The 11,402-nt window shown below is 37.2% G+C and overlaps 1 protein-coding gene across 1 annotated transcript; it reads left to right on the top strand.

The window, feature by feature from the left end:
- Positions 1 to 32: 32 nt before the first annotated feature.
- On the top strand, positions 33 to 11,165 carry LOC103718939 (uncharacterized). The gene is made up of 4 exons (XM_008807954.4): positions 33 to 423; positions 546 to 675; positions 8,000 to 8,161; positions 9,938 to 11,165. The coding sequence occupies exons 1-4, from the start codon at positions 236 to 238 to the stop codon at positions 10,967 to 10,969; spliced, it is 1,512 nt and encodes a 503-aa protein (XP_008806176.3). The 5' UTR covers positions 33 to 235; the 3' UTR covers positions 10,970 to 11,165.
- Positions 11,166 to 11,402: the final 237 nt, after the last annotated feature.

Here is an 11,402-nt window from a genome sequence, read left to right as displayed (position 1 = left end):
CGCAACATCTTTGACATCGGTGGCTCAAAGCCGGGTCCTAACCGGGCGGTAACCAGAACCGGATCTTTCTATCCTGCTTCCCCCTTTTCCTCTCCCCTTCTCTTCTCCCCGTGCCCTAATTCTTTTTTCTTCTCCAACCGCGAATAGCACAAGGGAGAAGAAGAGAGGGAGAGAGGTCATCAAGAAGACGAAAGGGAGGAGGGAGGGATTGGATTGGAATTAGAGGCGGGCTGGTATGGCGTTGAAGTTTTTGAACAAGAAAGGATGGCACACGGGGAGTCTCCGCAACATCGAGAACGTGTGGAAGGCCGAGCAGAAGCACGAGGCCGAGCAGCACAAGCTCGAGGAGCTTCGCAAGCAGATCCAAGAAGAGCGCGAGCGCGCCGAGTTCCGCCTCCTCCAAGAACAAGCCGGCTTTGCCCCGTATGACGTTAATCTCTCTCTTTCTCTCTTAGGGGTAGATTTAGGGTTAGGGTTTGGGGTTTTTGATGTTCTGATGTTTCGTTGTGGATTTTCTTTGTTTTTTTTTTTGATCCGTTTTTCAGGAGGCAAGAGCGGTTGGATTTTCTCTACGAGTCAGGGCTGGCGGTGGGGAAGGGGAGTTCCGAGGGATTCAAGGCGCTCCAGCCCCAAGCCCCGGCCGCTGCACCAACAGCAGAGGCTAGTTCCTCCAAGGTACGATTTTTATGCCCCCCTTCTTCCGGATAACCTCTTTATTGCCCTTGGTACAGTTGTTGGAAGAAGATAGTAGCCCTAGCTCCCTCAATTAATTCTACTTTAAGGGTAGATAGTATCATTTTGGGCGATAATAATTACCAGTAGGAATATCTGGTTCAGTTCTAGTCGGATTACCTATCTAAAGGTGCTGCCTTGAGTGCACTTCTTTGCTGCGAGTCATCTTGTGAGAAGACTTTATCTTGGATCAGTTGAAGGATTAGGGGCTCGTTTGGTTCGCGGGAAGCATTTTCCTTCCTAGGAATATGATTCCTGGGAAACAAATTCCTAGGAAGAGGATGCCTAGGAAAGTAATTTTGGCATGTTTGGTTGACCATGGGAAAGTGACAAATTTCCAAGGTACTTATGTTTGGTTGGCCATCCACTTTCCTAGGAAAGTTATATATAATTCCTATTATGCCCTTAATAAAAATTAGGTTTTTAATGCCTCTTTAATGCTTCTTTAATGCTGAAAGGACTTTTTGGAAAAAAGTAAAAATGGAGTGATTCCCACCTCATGGGAAAGTAACTTTCCCATGTTTCTCATGGGAAAGACTTTCTCATGAAATGTGGGAATCACATTCCCATGGGAATATAACTTTCCCTTCTCTCTCCTTTGAAAACTCCAACCAAACAAGAGGCATCTCATTACTTTCCCGTTGACCACACTTTCCCCCCTTCTTTTCCCGCGAACCAAACGAGCCCTAGGGATTTTACTTTACAATCGAGGTGACCTTTGTGAGATGAATACTTGATTTCTTTGAAAACTTCTATTTGGGATTGGAGGGTGATCCAAGGGCCTGTTTGATTGCCTGTAGGTGGGCCTCCGAACTCAGTTGGGGCCAACAGAAACTTATTTCGGGCATTCGGTTGGCCAGAAGTGGATCTGAAGTAATTTCCCACGTGGGCCATTTTTGGGAGAAATAGGCCCGATGTGGCTTCGGCCCCAGGGGAGCCAAAGCCAGTTCAGGGACATAGGCTCCTGCTCAGCCCATTTACAGCAAACAAAACAGGCCCTAAACTAGATGCTGAGAGGTCCTGAAGAGCTTGTGAAACTGGCGAAACTGGTAGCTAATCCAACCATCCGGGTTTCTTGCTGTGCACTATTACTGAGTTACGCTTTTTTGTAGTCTAAAGTTGATATCATGCTCTTACTGTAATTAACAATGTCATAAATCTTCCACTGCGTACTACACAAGCTTGAAGGAGACTTCCTTTCCACTTAATATACTTCTCTTCTGAGCGGTATTGTTAGCAATATCATGGAAGCAAAATGGCTTAGATGGCATGACCATTCATAACACATTTTTTTATATTTTCTTTTGGTTCCCTTTGGAGCTTTCGTAAGGCTAGTATCTTAGTGGCAAGACCTACTAGACATTTGGATATGATATGTATTGCTTGCCTGTGCTGACAATAGTAGACTATACAATGTAGCATGTCTTTGAAGATTTCAAACATGCTTTTCAACTTGATAACCTACATTGTTGTGCTTGCTTGCTCATCTGAACTGTTGCTGTTATGGGGACTGTCTTTTGGTATTATATTATAATTCGACTAGGAAAATATGAGCTATGGTCAATGTTTCTTAGATAATCGGCATGGTTCCAAATTTTTAGGTATTCCATGAAGTGTCTAACACTTCAATCTCCATAAAATCTGCCATGATGACATTTCCATACACTCTATAAATTGAAAATATATGAATATCAAAATTATGCTTTCTATTCAATGTTATTTATCACGGAATGTCTTTCATATTGTGTCACATTAATGAGAGAAGAAAAAATTAGTGGCACATAAAGTCCCAGAAATTTTTAAGCTAAGTTGTTCACTTGCATCAAAATGTTGCTAAGCCATGTCAAGTGCCAATACTTCCTGCTGACACAACCAAGACACTCCATTTTTTGTGGGGCGAGTAGTGTTTATATTGTCCAAAATGTCATCATTTTAGAATTTTAAAAATTAAAATGTCTTTATAAAGCTGGCTGGTGATGATGGATGAGTCTTTGGTAGTTGATGTGGATTTTTTATCATATCCAATTCTTGAAAACAACAATTTTCTGTACAACCACATCCCTTAGCTGTATATTGATATCTTCGAATTAGTCACTCTTTAGTTGCATAAACAAAAGAAATGGAGATGGTGGATCTTCATCGATTGGTATTGGTTTTGAAGTACTTGTATCTGAGCATATGACAGGTATTAGGAAAAATATTTATTGATTAGGTAGACGAGTAGTGGAAGGAGATATCTTCACCTGAAGACACAACGTAGTATAAAATACTGTAAGTAATATCTCAAAAATATGTAAGAAAATACTAAAAATTACCTATCATAGATATCTTGATATATAAGACATGCATTTATGTATTAATTCTATTATGTCCAAAATTTGCCTAGTTCAAAGGAGATTTCTACTAACTTTTAGGATTTCAAACATTCTGAACTATCATAAATTTTACATGACTCTGTATAGATATGAAAATTGACATGCATGTGGCTACTGGGACTAGCGCTTGAGTTGACAATGGTTTTATGACTTGTATGTGTATTCTAGAGAGGGAGCAGGAAAGTGGGTTTTTCAAAAAATTTATAGAATTCTAGTCACTTCGTTGTCACATTTCACATAATAATAATACAAGGATTACAAATTTGGTCTTACACTAATTAATTAATGACATAATTGTGGTTGACTTAAACAAGATGGAGTGATAACGAAAGATGCTTGATAAAAGGAGGTGAGACATCAAGAAGCAGGTGTAAGAGTTGGATTAGATCCTAGAATTAGTGTGATACACTATGACTACTAATATGCAACATTTATTGGACATGCTTCTAAAAACTGAAGCCCATATCTTGTTCTTTTCTAGCATTAAGTTGATCTTTGCCTTTTAATTAGCTTTTCATTTACTTTTTTTTTTTTTTTTGCTTAAAGCGGGTGCTTCATACAGTGCGTGTATGAATACACCCAATAAAGTCAAAATACAACAACTCGTGGAATTACAATGGCAGCTCCCCCTCCCCCGACCAAAGGGCGTACCCTGAGTGGTGGGCCGCGTAGGCAGCCACCCAATCGGCCGCCCCATTGGCTTTCCTAAATACATGCTTGGCCTGGATGGCCCGCCCATCTCTCATCATTTTCATTTACTTTGATCACCTCTTTTGAACCCCATGCTAGTTGCTGCCTTGTCTTTTATCTTTAACGCGTTATTTTTAGCTGATAATCTTCTTAGGGTTGATAATTATCTTTATATGTATAATATTTTGAGAGCATGATAAATGCAGTCGTCTTTTGCACATGATGGTGGACATTTAGTTAGATAGCTTTGCCAAAATTTCATTATTTATTGAATTTTTTTCATGATCGTATTTGGAACAACAAACTCAATTTTTATCAATAAGATTCAGATCCTAGTTCAATCACTATTCTCTCTCTTGTAAAAAACCTACCTAGTCCCCTGCTTGTCCTGGCTTTCCTCTTGGGATTTTTTTCTTATTTTATCTAATCTAGTGTGATCCTACTACTCGATCCCTATTAAGAAAAAAAATTAAACACCTGTTTAATTGCTTGCAATTGGCAGGTTGCAGTGTAGTTTGGCTGTAATTGAATTGCAAGCATCCAAAACAAGTGTTTTGTGCCTGCAGCTGCAGGTTGTAGTTCAGTTGCAAAAGAAGCTGCAAAACTTCTAATTGGAATTGCAGCCAAAGTTGGTCACAATTCCAACTACGAAGAATTTTGCAATTGAGAAAGTCCTTTGGTAATATTATTACTAAATTAATATTATAAGATCAATAAATTAATAAAGTATTAATAATAGTAATATTATATTATTATAATAGTAATATATTCTTATTTTTTTGTTATTATAATATTGTTACTAATTTAATAATATTTTGTATTATATGATCATAATAGTATTATAATTTTGTAATATATTGCTTTTAGACTATAATAATTTGTTATACTGTATTATATTATTATAAGAAATTTATAGTTATTGTATTATATTATAATATTATAATATTATTATACTATTATAATACTATTATATTACTATAATATAATAATATTATTATAATGAATTTGCGTTATTATTGCAATAGTAGTAAAATATGTTATAATATTTTTGTCTTGTTCTATTATTAAATTATTACAATAATATTATTATATTATTTTTCTGAAGTATTATTATATTAATATTATATTTTCATATCAAATTGTTTTATATTTATATAATTACTGTACTAACTATTCTTACACTAATCCAGTGATAATTTAGTCGCAATAATGTTTTCCATTATAATTATGCAAATAATTTGATAACTATTATACTATTAGAATAGGTGAGCAAATAACTGTTTTTCAGGGTTAACTGTACCAGCTCAATTACATGGTAATCACATCTCTTTTCACTTCAAATAACCAAACAACTGTAATTACATTAGCAGTTTTCATTTGTGGGCAACCAAACAAGGCCACTTTCTACAACTGCAATTCCAGTTGCAGTCAATTGAATTGCAGCTTGTAACGAATTGTGTGCAATTGAGTTGCATGCAATTGAATCGAGGGGCAACCAAACAACTTCTAAATTGAGTTCTTTGTATAAAATGCATGTTCCAATGTACTAGTATTTATGTAAAATATGGGAATGAACATCCTTTTTAAAAAGATAATGAAAATGATGAGCGGATTACTTGTTGAAGTTTTGCCACTTCCAAACCATGAAAGATCAGGGTTTTTCCAAATTCTCCATAATCCATATTATTTTTTTTACTCTTTTAACATTGACTGCTAATCTCACTATGAACAGTTGCAATATGCCAAAGGATGCTTGGACTAGCTGATTCCAAGAATGCTCGGAGTAACTGATTCCAGTCGAAGTGCTATGGCAAGTAATGGTAATTGCCAGGATTTTGGAAGGCAAAGAAAAACCTCAATAGGTCATGAATAGGCCCAAAATACTGGTATTTTTGTAAATAACAAAAAATCAATCCCTCTTTGATATCTCAAGGTGAATTAATTAGAGAGGGAATTTGTCTTTCACCATTCCATGGTTATTGGCCATGACCTCAGGCTCCTTTGTCTCCCTTTGTCACTCTAATACCACCATGTTTGGTGGGGTATGGAGTGGAGTCAAAGAGGACTTTGTTGGGTGGAGGAAGCTGCAGAGGGAGCAGAAGAGATGATGGTGGAAGAGGCAAAGTGGTCGAGAGGTATGAAGGATGTTGATGTGGGCAGCAGAATGGTGATTGAAGGACGGAAGGTTGGGTTACAACAGACAAGTGGGTGGTGGTGGAGTTATAGGCGGGGGCTGAAATAGTTTGCTGGAAGATCATTGCTGCCAACAGAAGCAGGCAGTAGAGGAGGTGGAGGAGATGTATAGAGGAGGGCTGGAAGTGGGGGAGAGGGAGAGGGAGAGAGAGGGGGGGGGGGAGAGAAAGAGAGGTATGATGTATGACATTTTAACTTTTTTTTTTAATAACATATTAAAACAAACAATCAGCTGACAAGCAATTCTCTATCAAACCCAGGGGATTATGGTAGGATTATGCTTATGCTCTTAGCCTTGGGATACAATTCAGAACCCATAATTGATTACCCCAGGAAATAAATGATACTATTTAAATAATTTAATTTTAATCTTATTAGTTATTGGAAGTATCAAGAGGATTTGATAGGCAGTATTTGTCATTGTGCACTTTTGTCACTTGGGATGATTGTTTGATTATATAAAATCTTATGCTATGGTTTATTAGTAAAAGGAATGAGAGATGTTCCGTTAATGATTTAACAACTATTTAACTTGAGATTTTGTTCTTTTTTTTGGTACAAGATTTTGTTCTTTGTAGTTTAGTAGTTCATTGTTTTCTTGTTAAGATCAGTGTTGCTTGGACTCGAGCAAGAACCAGATTCAGACGCATATCCCACTATCTGGCTTAGCAAGAGGAGAGCAAAAGGATAGGGTGACAAGCAAGGAAAAAAAGTAATTTTAGCAAAATCATATAAACGAATTTTTTATTTTTTATTAACAGGCGGGGGCTGAAATAGTTTGCTGGAAGATCATTGCTGCCAACAGAAGCAGGCAGTAGAGGAGGTGGAGGAGATGTATAGAGGAGGGCTGGAAGTGGGGGAGAGGGAGAGGGAGAGAGAGGGGGCGGGGAGAGAGAAAGAGAGGTATGATGTATGACATTTTAACTTTTTTTTTTTAATAACATATTAAAACAAACAATCAGCTGACAAGCAATTCTCTATCAAACCCAGGGGATTATGGTAGGATTATGCTTATGCTCTTAGCCTTGGGATACAATTCAGAACCCATAATTGATTACCCCAGGAAATAAATGATACTATTTAAATAATTTAATTTTAATCTTATTAGTTATTGGAAGTATCAAGAGGATTTGATAGGCAGTATTTGTCATTGTGCACTTTTGTCACTTGGGATGATTGTTTGATTATATAAAATCTTATGCTATGGTTTATTAGTAAAAGGAATGAGAGATGTTCCGTTAATGATTTAACAACTATTTAACTTGAGATTTTGTTCTTTTTTTTGGTACAAGATTTTGTTCTTTGTAGTTTAGTAGTTCATTGTTTTCTTGTTAAGATCAGTGTTGCTTGGACTCGAGCAAGAACCAGATTCAGACGCATATCCCACTATCTGGCTTAGCAAGAGGAGAGCAAAAGGATAGGGTGACAAGCAAGGAAAAAAAGTAATTTTAGCAAAATCATATAAACGAATTTTTTATTTTTTATTAACAGGCACTAAATGAATTATTTATTAAGGTGTTTCTAAATGCATTTGGCTCGTCCAAACTCCAAAATTAGCTCAAGTTTCAAGGATCATAATGCTTTGCTAAATTATTTTGATGCCTACAGCCTTTAGTAATCTCTGACAAGTAAACACAACAGTAGCCCACTTCTAACATCTTTATAGTAGGTCAAACTCATTTGGAGTCCAACTTTCCTCCAATCTGTAAAAGTTGCATTCATTCAATATTATAAGTGGGTGCATCTAACATATTTCTGTTCAACATGGATTCTTTGAGATGGGCTCATGAGTCTGAGAAACACAAGTTTAAGTATAAGGGGTCACCTATCGGATTATTATTGGTCCCTTGTTTGTTAATTTTGCATGAAGGTGGGTTTTTATTGTCTATATTGGTACTCTTTTTAGCCATGTAGTTTGAACTGCTTGATATTTTAATGCTATCAAGAGCTTGTGTATTTTTCTAATATTTCTGCAATATTCTAATCTTTTTATTTCTGAAATATCTCAGGCAGCTGTCCCTGGTGCTTTATTTGAGGATAAGCCTCAGTCTGCAAATGATGCTTGGAGAAAACTCCACTCAGATCCCTTGCTTCTTATCCGACAACGTGAGCAGGAAGCACAAGCCAGGATAAAGAATAATCCCATTAAGATGGCCATGATCAAGAAATCTGTATGTCATGTAGTCCATTTACATCATGTTTCTTTAAATTCTGTAGTGTGGGGCTCTCCATGCAACCATTTAGAGTAACACATAAAACATTACTACTATTACCAATGCAACTCAGATACCCAAATTTCACTCTTGCATGGACACAGACACATATCTAATGTCTGCTGCAGTGATAGGTGAGAGTAAGAGATATGGGGATACATGATACGAATAATTTTAACTAAACTCTCTCTCTATCTCTACATATATATAATGTATATTCATTTTTTAGAATATTTATAATAGAAAATATCTAAAGATGTTATTTGTTAAGCTGTTTCAGTGCACATGTTTCTCGTCTGAAATAAAATTAGCTCAAAGGTGTAGGAAACATGATAAATTCACATAGTTATTTTAATAGTTACTTAACCAAGCTCAAACTATAAAAGCCAGTCTTTGTAGTGGGTCCAGCTGATTGTTGGATAGGCCAATTCTCCCTTCGTTTACTCAAAGTGCAATTGAAGAATTTGATGAGAACCTAAGAATTTGGCGTGTCTGACTGGTGGATACAATCATACATATCTGAATCCATGATTACTTATCCGACATGAATTCTTCTAGATGGTCAGGAACATCTGGGTAAACAGATCCAAGTAAGACCTCTGATAGACATTAAAATGTTTACATGCTTAACAATTAGATGATAGATTAAAAAATAAGAACAATTATGAAAGAGAATTTTCGAACTACTCATCCAATTTGAGAAATTGTTGCTCTAAGTAGCAATGATGCATTCCTGCGCCTTTTTTGTGATAAAGGGGCTCTACACCTTGTTTCATTCAACTGGTGGTACTCTAGAATACGACCTAGTCCGGTTATTTCTCTACCATCAAGGATATCATGGTGCATTACATTGCCTTTTTGCTTAGCTGATGTGCCTACACCATCTGTTGTGCCTTAAACACCTGGTTCAGTACTAAACCCAGGAATCAGGAAGTTGTTGTGCTTTGACTCTCACTTCCATATGTGCCCTACTGAAGCATTCAAGGATTCCCACCAAATTTGAACAGTTCATCTCTACAATAGCTGACGTAATGTGGAGATCTAATCCATCATGTACATCGAATGGATGTCCATGAGCTCTGTTTGCAGTGCTCTGCATGTGTGTAATAAAATGTGCTTGTTTTCAAGATTGAGCTTCAGCTTTTCTAACACCTCACCTGGCCCCTGTGCGTCGACAATTATCCATACAAAAACCATCATTCTCAACAATAATATCAACCCTAGGATTTTCCTAGGTAACAAGACTGTTTCTCTCAAAATATTAAATGGTCACTGTATAGTTAGTGTTAGCAATCTGTTAGATTACTCATGCTTAAATGTTAACAAATGCTTGTGCTGCTCTTTTTCTGAGACATCGCCCTCTTGCCAATGTCTCCCTCTCCATTGTTATGCTGATTTTTTTTTTCTTTTGGCTGATTGCAAAATGAGACGTGAACGTAAAAATATATCATTCTTCCTCTTTACTTTCATGATCTATTTTATTATTGTGGTGTATTTGAACTTTTGTATTCATCTACCAATTGGAACATAAAGTTCTACTATTGCATGTTTCATGAGGTAGCAAATCCAAACAGCATAACAAACTATGAACCCTTGAATTAGGATTGGTTTGTATGAATCATGTATTGCCTTTCCTGACGGCTGTCAAAGTGATTACAATATTGTAGGCGAATATCCTGATGTTTTGACATAGATGTGTCTTATATGTCACTAAGTTCACCCTTGATTATGCAGGTAGAAGCTGAGAAAAAACAGAAGCAAGAAAAGAAGGAAAAATTAGAACAGAAAAAACGCAAGCATCACCATAGCAAGTCGAAGAATGAGAAGCATTCATCCAAAGTTTATTCAGATTCAGAAAACACAAGCGAAGGTGGAGAAGAGAGGAGAAGGAGAGATACTGCAACATCTGAGAGGCAAGAACACAGCAAGTTAAAGCATGAAAAGCGTTCATCTAGAATTCGTTCTGATTCTGAAGTCAGTAGTGAAGGTGAGGTCGAGAGAAGAAAGAGGGATCAATCAACATCTGAGCGTCACCGACATAGTAACTCAAAGCATGATAAACATACATACAGAGTTCAATCATATTTGAAAAAGACAAGTGACGATGAAGAAGAGAAAAGAAAGAGAGATCGTTCAATATCAGAGCTTCATCGACACAGTTACTCAAAGCATGATAAACATACATTCACAGTTCATTCAGATTTGAAAAAGACAAGTGACGATGAAGAAAAGAAAAGAAAGAGAGATCATTCAATATCAGAGCTTCATCGGCACAGTTACTCAAAGCATGAGAAGCATTCATCCAGAGGTCGTTCAGATTCAAAATACCAGAGGGAAGAAGCGAGCAAAAAGAGTGATCTTTCAAAATCTGACCATCTTCATCGTAGTTCTGAGCTTGGGATAGGAAGCAAGCTGAAGCAAACTGATACCCAGAATCCACAAGAGAAGCCTGGCTATAACCACCGTCGGGGCATTACGAAGATGTCTGAGGAAGAGCGAGCAGCCCGGCTGCGAGAAATGCAACTCAATGCAGAGCTTCATGAGGAGCAAAGGTGGAAACGATTGAAGAGAGCAGCTGAGGCTGACACCCAGGAGGCTTTGCGGGCAAATTCTTCCCGAGGCAAGAATTTCTTAGATGCTGCCCAAAAGAGCATTTATGGAACAGAAGAAGGGGGAAGCTCTACAATTGAAGAGAGTGTCCGTCGCCGTGCTTATTACTCACAAGGGGGTTCTGCGGCACATGAAAGCAATGCATTCCGGCGGTGATTGTGTTGCATGATGTATTTCACTGGATAAATTTTGGAACTATTAATGCATTGTCTTCATCAGAGTTTCCTTATGACTTCATTGGCATTGCTATAATGTTGTATGATCGCTGAAGAGCATCTCAGCGTGGAGACAAACTCTCGGTCAGGTGTTTTCTTTACCTTGAGCAATAAGATACACAAATTTACTCCTCTGATACTTGAGCTTCAAGTTGCTGGTACCAAGTTTCATGCAGGTTAAAATATATATCATTATAATTCCTTGGAAATTCCAAGATTATCATTTTTTTTTTTTGAGGTAAAAATTATCACGTATTCAAAAGCCAGAAGATAATGTATCTTCTGGAACCGCCACTGCATACCATTTAATATTATTTGGAGTGCTTTTGGTTTGGAATTCAAGTCAACGAAGAGGTAGACGTAGCAGAGTTCCG

Source organism: Phoenix dactylifera, chromosome 2 (genome assembly GCF_051530095.1).
Source record: "Phoenix dactylifera cultivar Ajwa chromosome 2, Ajwa_hap1_PhDact_Kaust_v1.1, whole genome shotgun sequence".
Lineage (NCBI taxonomy): Eukaryota > Viridiplantae > Streptophyta > Magnoliopsida > Arecales > Arecaceae > Phoenix > Phoenix dactylifera.
This window is presented reverse-complemented; position numbering and strand designations above follow the sequence as displayed.